The sequence below is a fragment of the Neopsephotus bourkii genome, unplaced genomic scaffold, assembly GCF_033783945.1.
Source record: "Neopsephotus bourkii isolate Nb327-2 ecotype Australia unplaced genomic scaffold, CSIRO-AGI_Nbou_v1 NB_962, whole genome shotgun sequence".
Classification (NCBI taxonomy): domain Eukaryota; kingdom Metazoa; phylum Chordata; class Aves; order Psittaciformes; family Psittacidae; genus Neopsephotus; species Neopsephotus bourkii.
In genome coordinates, this window is record NW_026901456.1 from 6,230,979 (window position 1) to 6,251,772 (window position 20,794).

General features: G+C 40.1%; 1 protein-coding gene across 4 annotated transcripts in view; it reads right to left on the reverse strand.

Annotated features, from left to right (window-relative positions):
* The window catches only part of ERG (ETS transcription factor ERG), a 107,494-nt gene that overhangs the window by 59,494 nt on the left and 27,206 nt on the right, over positions 1-20,794 (reverse strand). The window contains exon 1 of one of the 4 annotated variants that reach the window (XM_061359169.1): positions 4,066-4,250. The exons of 2 other annotated variants lie outside the window; for them this stretch is intronic. In XM_061359169.1, the coding sequence (XP_061215153.1) occupies positions 4,066-4,083 (18 nt within the window). In that variant the 5' untranslated portion in view covers positions 4,084-4,250. Of the gene's footprint in view, positions 1-3,161; positions 3,271-4,065; positions 4,251-20,794 lie in introns of those variants that run through there. One more of the 4 variants, XM_061359171.1, reaches the window with a different exon arrangement.

A 20,794-nucleotide genomic window follows, 5' to 3' on the forward strand; every position in this document is an offset into this window, starting at 1 on the left:
CAAGATCAGGTTAAGTGGTTTAAGGCACTCTTGCTGTTCTTGCTTCTGATTCAACAGATCACTCAGGTGTGTGCTTAGCTTTAAGAGGCTTGTGTCGTATCACTAAAGCCAATGGAAGCATTTATAGGCTTAAAGTTGAATACATCACTGATCATTTGCTAACTAAGATGAAAACAAAAAGAGAATAATCTTTATAATTTTTTAATGCAAGGAACAGAATTACAAATTACTGTATTAGTTCTGTTGGATTCAGTGCAGATGCAGTCCTCTAAACAAAGACTTAAACATTTCCATATGCCAAGAACAGATTTTTTTTTAACTGTCTCCAGCTTTCCCTGGCTTTAGAAGTATTGAGGGAGTGCTTAGATTTTCTAAAAGAAAGTGAGAGGAAAGTAATACTATAGAGAGAAGCACAGACTAATATTCTTCACAGAAGAAAAATATCTTGCCACTACACACCACTTTAATCAGTACATCGATACTATTTCAAACCTCAGAAACCACAAAGATTCTCCCGTCCTTTATCAAATACATAGACTTTTTCTCACAGAAATCATGGTTTTCATACAAACAGCAATTTAGAAATCAATAATAAAAAGTGGACATGCACATACTTAGAAGTAAATTAGAGTAAAAGAAACAAAAACAAGTGTAATCAAGCCATTGTAAGTCAAGATAACTTAAGAGATTGTCTAAGGAGCAGTCTAATTGCATTCACAGGCAGGGAGAGAAATGTAACAAGGCTTGCTACATGCCAAGGAAGTATGATTCTAGTTGTGTTTTTCTATTTAATGTTATTTCCCCCACTATAGGATAATGGGAAAACAAACAAAATGACCTTCAGGATAAGTATTTTTACTTCATCCCAAGGTAATACTTAAGTAATTTTTTCTCCATTCGATTAAAAAAAAACCCAGCAACCAAAAACCAACACAAAAAAGACAGATGCTTAATTCAGATGCTTTTGATATTTTCTAAAATTGTATTTACAGTAAATAGTGGGATGCCTATAATTAGAAGTGCTGTTTTGATTTGATATTTTCATCTTCAGTGCTCTGCACCATTGTGATACAGCATATAGCTGTCAGATATTACTTGTTAATAGTAATCACCTTAGAGCTGAAATCCTGACTGTGAGGAGACTTTTTCCACTAGAAAATAACATTTTATCCTTCAAACACCCAGAAACATAGCAGTGAGGTCAGCTGGTGCATACCAGGTATAGAGAACTGAATGCATCAGAAGCATCAGATGCCTGACTGCATACCCAAACCAAAATTCTGACTGTGGAGGCACACACCTTCTCTCACCACTCTCACCACCTTCTTATGCTGCTTTCCACAGCAGCCGACCCTGCTCCTGGTCAGAGAGAGAGGTCCCTGGCCTGAGTGAGGGAGGCCTCTCTTACAGCATGAAGGTCAGAATTAAAGTAAGCCATTCACGTTAGAGCCTAGGAAAAAGGCACTGCTGTGTCCTTCTTAGAAAAAACCTTCCACTGCAGTGCTTTCCTTAGCATGGGGAAAAAGGGGTGGAAGGGGGCAGCAGAAGGAGGGAACGGGACAAGAAGAGACATATCTTCCAGTAAAGCCACATTTGTGATGTCAAACCCAGCAGCATCAAATTTACACAAATGCCTTCATAGTTGCCAATCAGCCCCAGTTAAGCCAGCCTGGTTTCTCATGACCCCAGAGTCCCATGGGTCTGTCTGCAGGTTTGTGAGAGGAAAATGGACGAATCAAACAGTCGAACTGTAAGTAAACTTATACCTTTGCATGACTGTAAGTTTAGAGCAATTTCTACCTGGTTATCAACAGATATATAGCCATTTGCAACCCAATTTTGACATTCTGTGACTCCAGAGTTTCCCTAAAGAAGAAAGTGAATTCCTGGCACACAGACCCTAGATAAGGCTCTCTACCTTCCTTGGCTAGTGTCTCTTGTCACCTGCATCGGGATAGCTAGGCTATTCATTGCCACCAGACAACACAGGCCATTATACTGAAATTGTAAAAAATATTTGCTGAATACAAATGTTTAGCAAAAGCACAAACACCCCTTTGGCCGTCAAATACAATTTCTTTATTTCAGAAACCTCCAGATTAAATGACTTCCTTATATATTCATTATATATGAGGAATTGAACCTCTTTGGACTAGCTTAGCTTCACGTAGGAGCACATTTTCTGCATCTAGAGTACAAAGCACCTGTCATTTCTTTCCAGTGATTTTACATTTTGCACTTGCATATATAAAACCTTTCCTTCAGCATATAAAGCCTTCCCAGCACCTTGGGCACCAAAATCCTCAATATTTTGGGGTGCCTATTTCTCCCTGCAAGTTTTACACTCCCAGGTAAGGAGACAATAATGTACATTTTTCCACTTTGGAGGCTTTGCTGACCTTCTCCCTTTGCTGACTGCATTACATCACCGGGCTATACAATACACACAGCTGCACACAGTCTCTTCTCACCTTTGTTAAGTGTAAGGTGGAGGTATAATGATAACAATGATAAAGTATTGTTTACAATCATTTTCCCTATTATAATTCAGTAAATAAATCAACATCAAAAAATAAGTAAGAGCTACTCAAAATGCATGCAACATCTAATCTCATTGTACCATCATTTCTGGGAAAAAATCCCATCAACATCAATAGTTCTTTCCCATCCATAAAGACAAGAACCAGTGTTACTATCAGCACATAGCCCTTCTTTTAGCAATGCAAAACTTCACTCCCTGAACCTCAAGATTTTCATAGAACATCTGTCATATCCTGCGTGCTCTGAAATGGGCAGCAAAACCAAGGGGAATTCAGCTATTTCAGGAGCTGCTCAGCATATAATACATACTGGTCAGCAATGCAGATGCAATTGAGATCTTTGTCTCTATAGATAGCCTTTAGAAAGCATCAAAAAGAGAAGGTTCATTAGTCTTTTAAATACGATTGTCTTCAGGTAAGACTTTCACATTCCAAAAACCATAACAAAAAGCATCAAATGATCTTTCAAATGTAAACAGTTAAGCAGAAGTTACTGAGAAATCAAACTGCAACTCCACTTAGCTAATGGCCAGGCACTGCTGCTATTCCGTATCTCTTACTAAATCTCTGGCATAATTAGAAAAGTACAGAAATACACAATACCATGAAGAAAACAAATACCTTGATCCCAAATCTGGTAATACAACGCCGCAGAGTCCTCACTGTACATGCTGTTTTGCTCTTTATGTAAAATTAGCTTCACTCTCACAAAGTGTTTAGTTACAGTTATACTTCTGCAATTAATCACAGCTATTGCTATATCTGTAACTGCTATCTATTGCAACATACAGCGAAGCAAAAACTAGACAGATAGACATATAGATTTATTCAACGCTGTAAGTGACACAACCTGAAAAACTCAGCAAAGCCATTCTTGAAAAAACCAAACCATGCACTGAGATCAATTTATAAGCCAGTAAGAGAATTTTATTGTCCAAAAAATTAAAACAAAAAAGAACACACCCATGAGATCTTGCCGCCACCATTAGAATAACATTCAGAAAGGTCCCAAGTATAAGAGTTTATAGAAAAGCACATAATTAACACCTGTACAAAAGAGAAACAAGAGCTGGTGCCTCTCAATCCCGCTTGCTAATATTTGTGTCCCCATCAGCAACAGAAACGTTTAAAAGTATCCAAAAGGTTAGTGCTCTTAGGAACTGGGTTTTTTCCTTCCAGTGCACACCCTCTCCCCTTATGGCAGTCCACAAACACATCCAAGTTGACAGAATGATACCTACAAGAAATTTCAGAAGCTCTCATAAAGGGCTTCGCATATGCAATCCACAGCACTGAACAGTGAATTTAAAAAACCCAATTTTTTTTCCGAGTTTGAAGTTTTTAAGCCTTGCGGATGGTTGGAGTAGGAAAAAGGAAATTTACTAGGCAGTACAAAGGAAATCTTGTTGTCCTCTATTGTGGCAGTGGGGGTGTTGCCCAATTCTAACTTATCTAGGTTGATAAAGGAAACCAAAGAACACGCCACTGAAAAAAAATTCCAACAAAAAAGGTACCCCTTTCTTACCTTAATAGTGCTTGCCATAATGTGATCAAGATTATTGATCGCTAATAATTGCTAATAATAATTATTGCTTCGCTCTGACCAGAAAGAAGTTTTGATGAGGTTGTTTAGAGCGGATGAGATTGTGCTAACTCTGGGAAATGAAGTCAGCCAATGGCAGGAAGAGGTTTCTATTGGTCCTGGCCACTGCAGCTCGAAGAAACAGGATATTTGGGAGTGAAGAGATAAGAGACCTAAAACAATGTTGTTTTTCTTGATGATATGTGACTAAATCTTTTTTTTTTTTTTAACAAAAAAGTCAATTGCCTGTGACTGCCTGGGCAGGTGTGATCTGATGTGCTGTAAGTGTGACATGCCACTTTGAGGCAGGATGCAGATGTCAGATGAAATGGGCCAAATTCGGCACTAATTTCATGCAGTCTATTCACTGGGGAATTGCTGATTCAGGGCTGAAGCCAGACTTGGTATAAGCGGGTGTAACTCCAAATATGTTAATGAAGCCTAGCCCCGCTTATACCACATCTATATTTGTCTACTAACCTCATTCCTGAATTCTTGAGCTATTGACACTTTCTCGCCTATGGGATCTAGCATATTTTTTTGTCTTAGAGAAGAAGCAAGTGGATTTGGGATAATAATTTCTTCATGATGCCTCTTTCATACTGAAGAAAGGAAGTCATGAAAAACTATACATTTCAAAAGCAAATGCCTGAATGCCATAAAGAGTCTTAAATTTTCCACACTATTCCTTTACTTCACAGCTCCATCTATGCATAAAAATGAGATGGTTTCACTGGCGATTCCCCTCCTGGCTGGAGTGTGATAGTCATTTTTTACTCAGTGTTATGTTTTTATTTGTCCTTTTGTAGCACTTGGCAGTCACAGGGCACCCCAAAACTACCAGCTGTGCAAACACCGTCCCTGTCCCACCCCGTGCTTAGGAGTGCTGAACTAAAAAAATCCCAAAGGATGGGAATAAGAAAGGCAGTTTTTCCACAGTATCAGCCAGTATAAAAACCCATATGTAAAGAACCACCCAGGATCCAATGCTGGCACAACCCTCTCGCTCTTGTGAGTCTCACAACGTTTTATTTTTTGGTGAAATACATAGTTCTTGGTGTCAAGAGATTCTGAGCTATTAGCTAGAAGAGAAGAACTTGAAAATAGGACCTCCAAAAACTGAAGGAAAAAATAAAAGAAGTCAGAATGCATTAATTTTTTAATAACCTTGTAATTACAGTTGATTTCTCAATGCTTCCTATAACAACATCAAACCACGGACACGTTGCTTGAAAGCACTGCAGCACTGGGTAGATAATTCCCACTCTAATAAGGCCCTGCTCTCTGATCAGGGACTCTAGTATGATAAAAAGAACAAGAAATAGTGATGGCTTGTAGCATTATTTAGTGGAAGCAGGTGACCTCACACTCTCCTAATGCCTTCCTCTCCTGCTCCTTAGGAAAAGAAAGGAAATGGAGCACTGTTCTGTAACTGGTGATGACTCCTGGCATTTGGCATGCATTTTTTTCCAAGTGGTGCACAATGACAGCGGTAAGTCCCAGTTCACTCTACCCCTCCTGCCCTGACCCAAAAAAGGCTAAAAGCAGCCACACACTTTTCCAGAGGTGCACCCTGGGGTATTCGTCCTGTAGGCGCTGATCCATTTCACCCAAGGCAGGGTAGAGGCCTTACCACCTACCCCTGCTCACATGAATGGCTCTGCCATCCACTAGGTCCTGCAAAATCCTTATTTCAAAGTTCCCCACAGGGACTTCAGAGCTGGAAATACCTGGACACAACAGAACAACACAGAACAAGTGCAATTGGGTTCCAGTAGATTTGCCCCTGGGAAGACCCTGTTTCAAGTTTGGTGGTGTGTCACCGAGCTGAACCTGTGTCTCAAGTAATCTCCAGCTGCCTCACAAGCAGATCACACACTGGGAAGGGCAGAGCAAACACCCTACTTTTCCTCCCTGCTCTGAATCCTAAAGTGCTACAGGATTTGTGTGCAAATTTAGCTTGATTTTATTGTTCGTTTTAAGGACATCTGGGTTTTTTCACTGTAAAGATGACCTCTGACACTTCGGCGCAATCCAGAGTCAGCACTGCTGTACAATAATTTATATCATCCATGAGTTGTTTCATTTAGAAATCTGGTGTTCCACTGGTGAATGTCTTGTTGCAGTCTGCATCCACCAAATTACTGTGCTTCTGCAGAGCAGGTAACTTCTGGTAACTTTCCTATTTTCATTACAAACTGTATGAAAAGAAAGCAATTTACAGTAATTGTATTTCATGGGGATGTTGATTTCCTCCCTTTTCATCTCCAAACAATGAGCAAGGCAGCCAAAAGATTAGAACCTTTTTCTTGAAATTTCAAAGCATTGTATAATGTTTCAGTTGGGTGACTTCCACTCCAGTTAAGTCCATGATATTTTGGGGTTTTTATCTCAAATATATTGAGAGGCTTGAAGTATCAGTTCCAGCTCTCCAGTGGATGGGAAATAACAAATTCATTCACAAGCACGTTTTAGTAATGATTCTTCTCCAGCCTACCTCCATACAGACATACCTCCTCTTGATTTATACCAGGCTTTTGGAAGCATAATGCAGGTGGTATCAGACTGCTGAGCTCTGTTATCATTATTATATAAGTCTTACAGAGCCTACAGCCCAGTAAGGGTTTTGCCATTTTAAAGTGGCACATATTCTGTGCCAAAGAATTCGGTGAAGTTTATTTGACTTTCAAACTAATACCTACAGGCAGTTTTCTGAGCGCTTATGCTTCTGTCTCTCCAGTTCCAAGACAGAGCCTTACTATTGCAAGAAAAGGAAAATATTGGGTTATCAAATCACCATCATCCAGTTGCAAAAGAAAAATAGTAGAAACACTTCTACTATTTTTCTCTTTTCTGCATTTTGGTAAGGTTAAATAGAAAGAAAATAAGTTTTTGCTATGTTAGGCACCTATGTGCTATTGTCTGAAATAATGCTGTGTGAGCTTGAAAAAATGTGGCTTGGTCAAAAAACAGAATGAAAACACATAAAAGTATTAAAACTCCATACAAGTCACCTAACACTCCTTTCTCCCTCAATTTCTCTCTCAAGCTTGTAACCCAAATTTGTCTAGGCTCCTTTCTGTTGGAATTTTCTTCTACATTCAAGCCTGCATCTTGAAATAAAAGAGTGACAAAACACTACCAAGTGTGTTAACTTCACACATGTGCTGAAGTTTCTTGATGAAAACAGGGGGTGGGGTTTGCACATGCTTTAGAATTACAGCTGCGCTTAACTTATTTCCTGCATACAGACAGGCTTAAACATTGCTTTAAGTGCCTTCTACCTTTGGGACTAAAGAGCTCCCTCTTTAGAAAAGAGTCTTCTAAACTGGAGAGGAAGGATCCAATCTATGCTGCTCTCAGCCTGCTTAAACCAACAGGGCCCTGTACAGACCTAAAGATTTGGTCTGACCATGCAAAAGAAGTGATTAGACTAGGTCCTAAAAAAAAAAGATGAACTGCCAAAGTTGTTTTGCTTGTTGCACCCTTTCCAGGATATACTAGAAATATTTCCAAAGAGACTTTCTCATGCTATTTGAAACACTGCTACTAACTCTAAAAAGCAATTCTGTCCTCAGATATTTCATATCATATCCACTAGGGTGTTAGGCTGTAGGAAATATATTGCAATATTCCCCCGGTAAACAGATCTGCAATCCATCTTGCTGTCTGCAAAGCAAACCAAGAGCACTGCTCCCAGCCTAGGCTGATCAGGAGACTAGAGGTGCATTTTGCTATTGTCACTAGCGCCACTATGTCTTTTACTTTCACAATGCTTGTCCAGCAGTCTGCTTGGATAGCTTCTTTCCTTTTTGCTTTCAAAATGTTGACAGTATTGCTAATAATGTGGCCTTCATCCCTTTAACTGTACAAATTTATTTACATTATAAATAACTCCAAATAAATAATTTGGGAAGCTGGAGACACATTCACCTCGTGTGTTTTGCTTAGTATGTGTACATACAGTGTTTGAATATGAGGGTATTAAAAGAAAAGAAGAGAGAAGAGAAAAGGTGAGCTCTGTTCCTTTTACCAACATTGCAGGTAAAAAGGAGGTTCTCCTCCAGGTAGAGCTAGGCTACAAGTCAAAGAACTTGAGTGCAATATAAGACTTTACATTGCAGTTTTTTTGAAGCAGATTTTAAGAAATTCAGGCAAATTAAGGTTGCTTCGTGGAACATGAAGATACATGTGTAAAGGTCTTAATCACCAAAAAAAAAGATGCAGCATTTTGCTTAAATATAGCTCCATACATCAGTTTGGCCATGCTTGGCCCAGTGTGAGGGCCAAATACACTCTTAGAAGTTGTCAGCAAGTCCTTCAGCAGGACTTCCTCCCTTTAATTCCCAGCTTTCAGCTGGCTCTGAAGAAAACATCAGTAAATCTGCTCACAGAGAGGGAAACTTTTCCTTCACCACAAAAAAAGCTCTCAAAAATAGGCTTTTAGAGTGGAACCAATAGGCACGCTCAGAAAAGAATGCATTTTCACAACCTGGCCCAAGGGGCTGTGAGGCCAGGAGCTCAGGTGCTGCCCTCTGGGATAAGGGACTCTTACTACCCATCCCCAGAACTGTTGGGCCTTCAGAGCTGCTGAAGGGACCTCTTTCTTCCACATCCGAGTGGGTTTGACACCGCACCAAGTCTGAGGGCACAGGACAGATTCCATCCTGGGAAAAATGGGGTCCAATTCTGAGGTTGGCTCTGCCCATTGACCCATGGCTGCAAATGCAGGAGTAAGGTGCTGCTCTCCGTGAAGTGGAGCATTTGCTGATGTCAAACTCCAATTATTATATCAAAGCAAGCAGCCCATGTAAAGCACCATAATTAATACTTATTATCACTACCTGGCCACTGGCACAACGCAGCATGCATCTCATGAAAGGCACCCTTTCCTCCAGCACTGTTTCCAAGATTTTGTGATTGTTTTATCCCTTAGTACCAGGTCTTGCAGCACAGTGGCTGTAGCAGGACCATGTCCTCATCCCCTTGACGTTCCCCAGTTGGTGCTGAGCACTGGGAGCACCCCTGGGAGCCAGGGGCACCTTGGCATCAGTGGTCACTAGAGGGTGCTCCGTGCACCTATAAAGAAGAGCTGCTCGCTCGCCGGGATGCAGTGTTTCCTCTAACACGATGCAATGAACAGCTCATTCCAAAAACAGAAATTACTTCTTTTCATTAAAAAAGTACTTTAACAGAAGCAGATAAAAGAGATTTCTTCGTGCTGCGGTGGCACCCACTGTCAGCTTTGCCCTCAGGGCTGGTTATGTCTTCCCACTTTCCCATCTTTTCTTTCTTTCAATCACCCTGTGTGCTATCTTCAGCTGCTCCAAGCTGTTTGGCCAGTTAGTCTCTGCATCTCTTTTCCCTATCCCCACCTTTCTTCCTATCATAGGAATGAATTCATTTCACTTGCTAACAGAGCTGAGAAGTTGGGAAAGGGCCTGATTCAAGGGCAATACTTTATGTAAACTTCATTTTGTGGATTGTTTCCCAACAGACAAAGTTTTACAGAAACGAAATGTTGGAAATTTTCAAAGTGAAAGTCAAAGTATTTAATTTACTGACTTTGAGTCGCCCTTATTGAACCCATTTAAGCTTCTATCAGCAAAAATATTTTTGGTGACTACATCACTGTTTTCCCGTCTTTTCTGTTCTGATCAAATTTGGAGACCAGCTATACTCTCTACATAAACAAAATACCACAGAAACTGGAAATTAAATAGGAGCTCTGTTGCCATGAATTATATTGGCACAGTCACAATTCTATTGACAGTGGATTTCTTTGCAATAGTCAGTAACAGGGAAGTGCTGACACCCTTACTTGCAGACAGGGAACTGAATCACTGTCTGCTGAAGTAGGATTCACTTATCAGGCTTCAACGATTTTAAATGCAAGTGTCAAGACTAAGCTAATTCTTCAAGACTTCTGCAGTTCCCAATACAACTATCTTCATCATGTCAATCAGTCCCACCTATAACAGCTACTTACAAGAGGTGAGATAAATTGCACCTTTAAAGTACTTCACTCTATTACGTACAATGGGAACCTGTACAATTACCTGACATACACAGCTTTTAGATTAACTCCACTTATGTCAGATGAATCTCACCTAAACATTCCTTTTATTCTTCCTTAGTCTTCCCATCTGCAGCACATTAACAGTAGTACCACCAAATGTCAAAGAAGTGCTGCATGGACTAATAATTAAAGTGCACCAAAACCTTTGGCTGAAAGTTGCCAATGATATGACAGCTATTTGTTTTAAATTTGATGCTAATTTAAAGCTGGGTAAGTGACAATGAAACCACAGGACACAAAAATACCCCAAACCAGCAAACCAACCAAAACCAAAACCCAAAACAACAAAGCAAAACACTTCAAAAAAGCAACTTCTCTGCAAGGAAAAAATAAGTAACTGTGAGGGCAAAAGCCAAAGTTTTTCATCACTTTTTTCCAAATGTCTTAGGTAATTTTAACTGAACTACACAACAGTTTGAACTGGTTATTACAGAACACTATCCTTCAAGATCCTACCATCCCTAGATTGATGGCCATTGCACACAGCAAGTATGTCTGGCATATTGGATTTCTACACCATATTAGTGAGGCTGTTTCAAGATTTTCATCAAGAATGGAACCTATTAAATTGTCTCTCACACTCTTCTGGCTTTTATAGCATGCTCTGGAAGACTGCATGGTCTTTTTTTCCCCTCCATGACCAGGAAGTCTATAGAAAATGCTTTCAACTGTTTTATATGGCCTTTCACCTCTGGGCTTGTGCCTAATCTGCAAATTTGAATAAGAGGTATAGCTGTGCCTTTTTTAGCCCCCTCTAAGTAACTAGCTGAATTCCTTAAGGGACCAGACATCTAAAACTGGGACTCTTTTGGTATTGTACCTCTTTGTTTGTGGCTGTGAACAAGAAACAGATGTGAAATATCTGAGTTTAAAACTTACTGACCCAGAAAGACCAGGGCTAATCCAGATCATTCTTAATAATTGAAATCTGCCACACTTTGACCACCTTGAGATACATGCACACACTCAGAAATATCCCCCCCAGCAGACAGACACAAATAGAAACCCTCACTACTTTTCTACATCCTTATGCTAATTATGAACTCAGATGTAGTTCAAGGTTTGAACAAAACCAAGGATCGACCATTGATCATTTTCCCTAGTATCAGTCAGCCTCCTTCCATTTAGATAGCTATCTTCCACTGAAGGTGAATTCTTCAGCAGTAGGGAAGAGAGGAAATACAAAAGAAATTATAGATATACAAACAAAACTTTGGTCTACTCAGTTCATCTCAGTTCATGTCAGGTATTTCACAGTATCTAATGTTAAAACTGAAAAGAAACTGCCCTGTCTGGAATAGGCAACACTTGCCTACTCCAGTCACCCTTGGCTATGTGTGACAGGGCACAGTCAGAAGAGCAGTGGGGTGGGGGTTGATGGAGCAATGCACTACCTAGATTCCTCCAAGAATGCTCTTCTTTTGTCAGCTATGAAGAAGAAATTCAGGTTGCAGGAGATGTCATTTCTGTCATTGTTTCCATACACTAAATGCACACTGCATACATGTATAGTAAAAGCAAACTACTTCCACAGGTAACTTGCTTTGCTTTGCTTTTTTTCTGTCCAGGACAGAAGAATAAATTTTGCTGTCTCTTTAAAATACTGAAAACATGAAAAGAATAATACGTGAAAAATTATTTTGCAATAAGATTTTAAAAAATAAACAGAAATCAAACATTTGGAAAATGTGATAGCACATCTTGCAGGAGTACTCCAAAGGCTAGGCTGTGTGGTCCAAAAAGGGTAAGATTTACACATTTCTGTAATTGTCTGATATTTCTGTCTCTCTCTAAGACCCAGCAATACCATATGCCTTGTGAGGAAAAAGAAAATAAATTAAAAAAATCACTGTTAACACTGGTCTTGAATCTCAGCTATACAATTAAGCAAAAAAATATTTATCACCTTTTTGAAGAGCAGAACAAATATGCTGAGAGGAAATAACAAAAATGCTTGTAGAGACTGCCGTTTTCTTGTGGCTTTCTGAAGAGCAGAGAGCATAAGTCTCAAATCACAGCATGATGATGTGCTACAAATAGCTCACTTATTTCTCAGGCAGTGAAACCACTCATTCCTCTCTTCTGCTAAATCCCATGTCTGGGAGCTTTATCTGCAGTGCTGGTCATGCAGGATTGTCTGAGTAGGAGAAAGTACCTTTGTTTGGAAATCAGGTGATCCCAGGAACTGCCTATTGGGAACTCTCTACCTTTGGCATTATTTAAGCAGTTTATAAACTAAATTTTTACTACGGGAATGAAACGTGCCTGAGAACTCTTCTGAAAAGTAACAGTGTACCTTGGATCTCTAAAGCTTGATGACAAATAATAAGTATTTCCAACACCCAAGAAATGCCAAGTTGATAAAGTCCTACCTTATCCAATTTCCATTTGACCACATTTCTAAAGCTCAGTACATTTAGAGAAATGCATTTCCAACAACATACCAGAAAATTAGATTATTATCTTAAAATTACTACAGTGAAATCACAGGACTTGGCAATGATAAACCAAATATTTTCTCTTGGGGTCTAAACACACTGGCAAGAAAGAAAGCAAAGGAGTTCTCAACTATATTAATGGATAAAAACTGCAGGCATAAAATGCTTACCACATTGGAAAAAAGCTTTGAATGTAATTAATTGCCATTATAATTCCAACTCAGATTTTTTACAAACCTGGAATTTGTCATCATCATCACCACAATCTTTTTACCAGTATCTAAAAGCACTTTGTAGGTTTCACAGTCTTTTAAGAAAAATAAAGAATGTCCTGCTTCTACCAACATGCACGGCAAAACTCATTTTGCTTCAATGGGACTAAAGTTTCAACCCATTGAGAATTAAACAAAATTACACATTATCACAGTTTCCTGCAAACTGGAAATTCTGAGTTTCAAAGGGCCCTAAGTAGGTCATATTACAAGACACAAAAATTACTGTCCAATAACAAAAAATCAGCAGAAGTGGAAACAGGGAAGGAACCAATAATTGGTAGGATTTAATGCATGATTTAAGGTCCAGGAAAGAATCCCTAAAACATTTCCCTACTATGAAAGGCTTGCCAGATATGTGTGAAAAACTTGCTAAAACATGTGTGTTGAATTACCTTGATGGCATGTGACTTACCCAACAACCATTCACAATTAGCTGGGATCCAGTAAAACAGAAATTAAGTTTTGTATGCAGCAGTAGTCTGGTAGCACAGGGCACTTATTTTAAGATGAGCTGTATTTTGGGCTTGGCCCTAGAAGATGCCAGACTTTTCCAGTTCATGGCACTCAACTGCAAGAGGTGTCTACTTCATCTCTATCTTCTCAAAAGACTGTGTTAACTGAAAGATAAATATTTAAACTATCCCTTTTTTTATTGGGCTGGATCTGAATTTGAGTGACTTGATCTTGTTCTAGAATTAGCCTGGTATTTCCCACAACGTACTGTGACTAGTCAACAGAAGCTCCTTGTTAAAACATTTCTATGTAAGTGCTACTGCATTTCTCAAAAAGGAGCTGTGGCATTAAAGCAGTTTGGCTTCCTTTTCATCTTAGAATCATAGAATACTTAGTGTTGGAAAGGACCTTAAGAACATCTATTTCCAACCCCCCTACCATGGGCAGGGACACCTCACGCTAAACCATGTCACCCAAGACTCCATCCAGCCTGGCCTTGAACACTGCCAGGGACAGAGCATTCACAACTTCCTTGGGCAACCCATTCCAGTGTCTCACCACCCTAACAGTATAGAACTTCCTTGTATCTAACCTGAACTTCCCTGATTTAAGTTTGAACCTGCTACCCCTTTTCCTGTCACTACAGTCCCTAATGAAGAGTGCTCTCCAGCATCCTGTAGGCCTCCTTCAGACACTGGAAGACTTCCATGAGGTCTCCATGCAGCCTCTTCTCCAGGATGAACAGCACCAACTTTCTCAGCCTATATTCATATGGGAGGTGCTCCAGTCCCCTGATCATCCTCATGGCCCTCCTCTGGACTTGTTCCAACAGTTCCATGGCCTTTTTATGTTGAGGACACCAGAACTGCACACAATACTCCAAGTGAGGTCTCACGAGAGCAGAGTAGAGGGGCAGGATCACCTCCTTCAACCTGCTGGTCATGCTCCTTTTGATGCAGCCTAGGATACGGTTGGCTTTTTGGGCTACGAGCGCACAATGAAACCGGCTCATGTTTTCTCATCGACCAGCACCCCCAAGTCCTTCTCCGCAGGGCTGCTCTGAATCTCTTTTCTGCTCAACCTGTACCTGCGCCTGGGATTGCTCTGACCCAGCTGTAGGACCTTGCATTTGGCATGGTTAAACTTGATAAGGCTGGCATCAGCCCATCTCACAAGCGTGTCAGGGTCCCTCTGGATGGCATTCCTTCCCTCCAGCGTATCAACCGAACCACACAGCTTGGTGTCGTTGGCAAACTTGCTGAGGGTGCACTCAATCCCACTGTCCATGTTGCTGACATAAATGTTGAGCAAGATCAGTTCCAACACCGATCCCTGAGGGACACCACTTGTTACTGACTCCAGCTGGACACTGAGCCATTGACCACAACTCTTTGTGTGCGGCCATCCAGCCAGTTCTTTATCCACCAAGTGGTCCATTCATCAAATTGATGTCTCCCCAATTTAGAGACAAGGATGTCATGCAGGAGAGTGCCAAAAGATTTGCATAAGTCCAGGTAGATGACGTCAGCTGCTCTACCCCTGTCCATCATAGAAGGCCACCAATTTGGTCAGGCAGTATTTCCTCTTAGTGAAGCCATGCTGGCTGTCACCAGCCACTTCATTGCTTTTCATGTGCCTTAGAATGCCTTCCAAGAGAACCTGCTCCAAGATTTTGCCAGGCACAGAGGTATGACTGACTGGTCTGTAGTTCCCTGGATCATCCATTTTCCCCTTCTTGAAAATGGGGGTTATATTTCCCTTTTTCCAGTTGTTGGGAACTTCACCTGACTGCCATGATTTTCCATGTATGTGACAGTGGCTTAGCAACTTCATTTGCTAACTCCTTCAGGATTCATGGATGGATTTCATCAGGTCCCACAGACTTGTGCACATGCTGGTTCTTAAGACGATCTTGAACCGGATCCTCTCCTACAGCAGGGCCAAGGTCTTCGTTCTCACAGTTCTTGCGTCTGCCTTCCAAGACTTGGGCGGTGTGGTCAGAGCCTTTGCAAGTGAAGACCTAGGCAAATAAGTCATTGAGAGCCTCAGTCTTCCCCAGATCCAGGGTTGCTGACACTTAGCAACTAGAACTGTTGGATTTTTTTTAATGATCTCATTTTGGGTTTAAACCATAGATGTGAACTTCAGTCCTGCAAAGACTTATATATGAGCTGACCTTCACACAGTTGAACCCCACATTCTCACTGACTTCAATGAAGACTACATAAAATGCAAGAAACAAATTTATGAATGTGGTTTTGCAGGCTTGAGGCTTCATTTTTTTTTCATTTTTACTTTTTCTGAGAAGTTTAATTCTATCTGTAACTATGCCTTTATTCATGCCTTCACATACTGTAGGTACAAACGCTTGAAGCCACTGGTGTGCATGTACAATGTAGGTAGGTCAACTGCAAGACTTACCGGTGTAGTCAAATATCCAGAGTTTTAGGAGACATAAGCAGCAGGTGAAAAAAATGCAGGTAATTTTCCGAAAACTTGGACTTTCCTGTCTGATGTGGAAAATAGTCTTCAACAGACTACTTATAGACACAATACTGATTATGGTCTTAAAAAGAATACAGAAAAATGTTACTTGAAGAACAGTCCTGTAGAGATGGATTGACCTTCCTACCAACAGTGGGAGCAGCTGACACTCCTAGTAGTATCAGTACTCCATAAGGACTTAGCATATCAACCTACTTCACCACCTAACCAGAGGTATTTAAGATAGTCAGGTGGTTTAACATCCTAGCACTCCAACACAGGGCTTGTTCCCCTACAAGGCCAAGCTACAGTTCGAGTCTTGGAAAGATCTCTTACCATATGCTTAACTTCCATTGCAGTTCGATGAAACTATATTTATTTATGGACAATGCAGTTATTTGCCAAAGAATGTGGCTGGGAGACAGCTGAAGCCATTTGGTACTTCAGGACAAACTTGCTGAGTAGTTTTGGCCTGAACAAAAAAAAAGTAGCAGGCTTTGAAAACATTGGACATTCCCTTGAACAGGTATTTCAAGTAGTTTCAATGCTTTTTTTTCAGGGCACTTTCATGTCATGAAAGCAAAGGAAGGAAAAAGCATGGTTCTTGACATTTTAAAGGAGGGAAAGCCATCGCTGTTTTCTCCATGGGAGCCAAGCATGTGCCCAGACACAGGACTCAGATCACCTCCATCCCTCACCAGTGGGATCTGCTACTTGCCAAGGCAGCCGCTTCATCGTTCAGTCACTCATTCCCCAGCTCAGCCTCTTGCCTGCTCTTTAATTGTCCTGTGCAAAGTGGGACAGAAGTAATTACAAGCCACTGAACTGCTATATAACACTTGGTCAGATGCTTTCTTGGATCACGACCTTCAATCATAAACCCCTCCCAGGTCCTGCACAATGGCAGTCCCATATCTGTGGGTTGGGGAAGCTTTGTTTGCTATTGGAGTACAACTAACACATAAAAATAATGTTAGAAAAGAATATTTCTCTCAAAGTTATGTTTGTGTAGGCTTTGTTCAAGCCAAACATACGCAGAATGAAAGCTGTGTATTTGCCAATATCACAAGTAGGATTCAAGCAAGTCCATCGAGATATTGTCAGCCACGCAGCTCCCTCCATGAGGAAAGAATTTGGAATGTATTATTGAACACAGAACCATATAATTGCAGTATCAAAAATTATAGTAAATGGTTCTAATCAACTGCCAAGAAGTGGGATATTTTTCTGGCTTGAGCTTCTAATAGAAATGCAAATGTTACAGCAATTCTTATGTTACTAAGATGTCATTCTAGAAATAGTCCTTTGAAACAAAATTAATAACAAGTAAAATATGTTAGTTCAAGTAAGGTTGGAAAACAAGCAGATTGCTTTTGCAAGCTTCCTATACCAAACAACAGAACTTTGTGCAGTATGGATAGCCAGGTTCATACATGGTAAATTATGTTATTAATTTTAAAGACTGTACAAAAGAAATTAAAACAGTTGACTTTTCAATTACATTGGCAATTTTTGTGTGTTCAGCTCTAACAAAATATTTTTAGTTCATTCAGCTCTGAACAAAATACTCAGCTGCTATGGCTGAGGATTCATTCAAGGGGTTTTATTTTAATTGTGGTTTTGTTGTTTTTCTGGGTTTTTTTACAGTTGTTTTTGTTTGTGGGGTTTTTTGTTTGTTTTGGTTTGGGTTTTTTTTTAATTTATTTTTTTTTATTTTAAGTTATGCTGCCACTTTCAAGCTGGAACACCTAGAGGTTAAAATAAATCTCATGCATTAAAGTATACTATTTTGGGTTTCAATCTCATTCATTGCATGGTGATTCACTGGGCAAGACATGGAAACAACCCTCTTCTCCAAATATTTAGATGTACTAAGGAAATGCAAAGGATACAGTAGGGTGATAAACACAGATCTAGATAAATTAAGCGAAGTAAATCAGATAGTTAGGGAGTAGGACTTTACTGTGTTAATATTTTTTGAGGAGAACTGAAAACGTCTCATAATGGGGGTATTGTTCCCACATTTTAGGGAGAAGTGAATAATATATCGTTTATAAAATACAGTTCTGAGACATCTGAAATATTTGCACATTTGCATTTAATTCCATTAATTGCTTTGGATTACTAATTACAAAAGGGGGAAAATTAGGAAAAGTCAAAATATTGCACATTTCTAAACCAAAATGATTTTATATAGTCAGAAAGCTGCATCTCATGTACAATAATGTGCCACAAGCATAAATAACTGCATATCTCCCATATTACACTTATATGGTGCTATGCTGTGTACTGACACTGTATTTCTTCCCTTTTTGACGTTTTCAGTGTGTTGCTCACCCAAGGAAGAAGAGTCATGGGAATGTATGTGTCTCTTGCCCTTCTTGTCCTCTTTCTGTTTTACGGTATTTGTGGTTTTCTGTCTTCTGCCTATTTCTTGAGTCTTGGAGTTTGAGGCTTCATCTGACAGCTTCCACTTTCAAAAAGCTAGCACACAAGCCCAGCCTGTATTCACAAAGGGGGTTATCTGGATGGAGTCACCAGCTTACGTGTGAGCAATTGGGTAGACCTCTTACCTATACAACCAAAAGACTATGAAAAAAGACACAAATGCTCTTGCAGCACAAGCAGCTGACTAACAATATCAAAGCAGCAGACTGAAAGTGAAGGAAACTTGTGGTTTCTTTATGACTCTGAGATGAATTCTTTCATCAGATTAACCACTTCTGAAGACATCCGGCATGTCTAACATACTCGAGGGGCAGCCAGGATCTATTCTAAGGCAACATATGCAGGGTCTGACTCAGGGGAACATCCTTATTCAGGAAGGACATTTAATTTTAGCTTTCACTTTAAGCACATGCTTAAATCCCATTAAAATCAGTAAAATTTAAACTTATCCTCAAGGTTAAGCATGCACTTAGACAATTTCCTGAATCCAAGGTCAGTAGGCAAATACAGGTAGAAATATAGGTTGCTACTGGTAAATGAAGAAACTAGTGGAAGAAAAAACACAACAGCTCAGATGGGGAACTAATAAAATGTCAGTTATTAATAAGAAAGTTTCTAAAAAACAAGAAAGAAAACCCAAGTGAGCAGGACTGAAAGGAAAGTGGTCTCCTACCCAAAGTCACAAATATCATGTGATATTCACATGCCATTAAAAGAACAGCAGAACAGAGATGTACTGTGCTGCCACAAGCTGATTTGTAGGAGATATCTGATCACACCCATCAATCAGCTGGTGCTTATTGCTTCTTTCACCTTTGAGTAGAGATAAAAAGGCTTTCATGGTGCAGACTCAGTTCCAAGCTGTGCTGAGAATGCCATCTCTGAAATCAGGGTGTATCCTGAGGCCTTAACACCTCTCTAGGTCTGACCCTGAGAGAGTTATAGCTGGAAGCATTGATAAATGAAAAGTACATCTCTTCTTTATAAAAGTGAGGCTCATATATGCAAACATTTTGCTGGAAAATGCTCAAATCTGAGACAGGTTTGGACATTTCCCAGTGCTTACAGAACAACAAATCAGGTATCAAATGCATGTAAGTCAGAAGAAAAATAGGTTTGCCAAACTCCAACCATACCAGTTTTGGTGACCAGTATTAGCGTTAGAAACTCAGAGAAGCATTCAGGTAAGTGGACAAACTCACCAAAAAATGTCTGGGTATGAAAAGGGTCAAATTATTTTGGTATCATTAAAAACTTAATTATTTTGGGAAACTGTCATTTATCTGGTTGTGCTAAAGAAGCAATGCTGATCATGCTAAAATATAGCATTATGCCTTGAGAAGAAAGGTTCCCATTTGAAACATTCTTAGCTAAGCACGACTTCATGCAACTGATCAGGGCCCTGTGCTGCCCATGTGTGAGAGCAGCTGAAAGAACCAGTCCTGAGTATTGCTGTCAAGTTCTAGATTCAGGCTTTCCAGCATTCTAAGATGGAGTGGGCATTTATGCTCTTCTGGAGACCAACCATAACTCTGTTTTCAAACCCATAGGTTGCAAAACCTGGTTTCATTGCAGATCTTGAATGTTTTTTTGGGCAATGGACAAGCAAAGATCGCCAGTAACTTGCCAACAAGGAAACATCTCACAGGCAAATAAAGTAACTGAAAACAAAATAAAGCAGTATGAATATGCACTGCTAGTAAACAGTGTGAAACTATACACTTGAGGCAGCAGCATGTGCTCAGCCCAGCAGCACTATGCATATGATCCCTGCATGCCTTGGGGTTGCATGTGGCTCTCAGGAGCGATGCTCCACAAGCAAGACTTCCACCCAGACACTCCTAAGCAGACAGCTGATGCAACCTGGAAACCAAGACAGAACCACTAACCTCTGCCGCTACAATTATTTCCCCACAGTACACTGAAGGAGGGTGCTGCCCCTTGGGTCTGCCCCAGTGCTGCACTCCTATTAGCTGCAGAAGATGATTGCATGGGGATTTCAGGAAAGGTACCACAGGCTAAAGGTGAGAGAAGGGAAGTACTTCATGTTTCAAGGCAGCAGAGCTCTTATAATGGAAATAATATTAGCTAATATTTCATTAGCAGTTTTCTTATGCTCTGTGGATAGAGGTGTCTTGTAAGAGAAAGCGAGTTGCTGTCACCTTACACCCTGAAGAATTTTGTTGTCTCCTGTAAGGAGCACAGAATTGCTCACCAACATTCTAGAATTGCAGCACAATCTAACATGTAATGCAAAAGGGATGGGAGAAATGTTATTAAAAGATTGTTTTCTTAACCGATTTGTATCAGAATTGCTTTAATTCTTATGGCTTCAAAATTGTGGAAAGCATGTTGGGAAAAACAGTAGACTGTCTTCTAAAGTATACAGCAAAAGCTTGTTTTATGTTCTAAAATAATTTTTGCATTATAAGTATAGAGACAGACTGTCAGATCCTGGTCAGGTCATTCATAATGTATCAGATAGGCACAGTCCA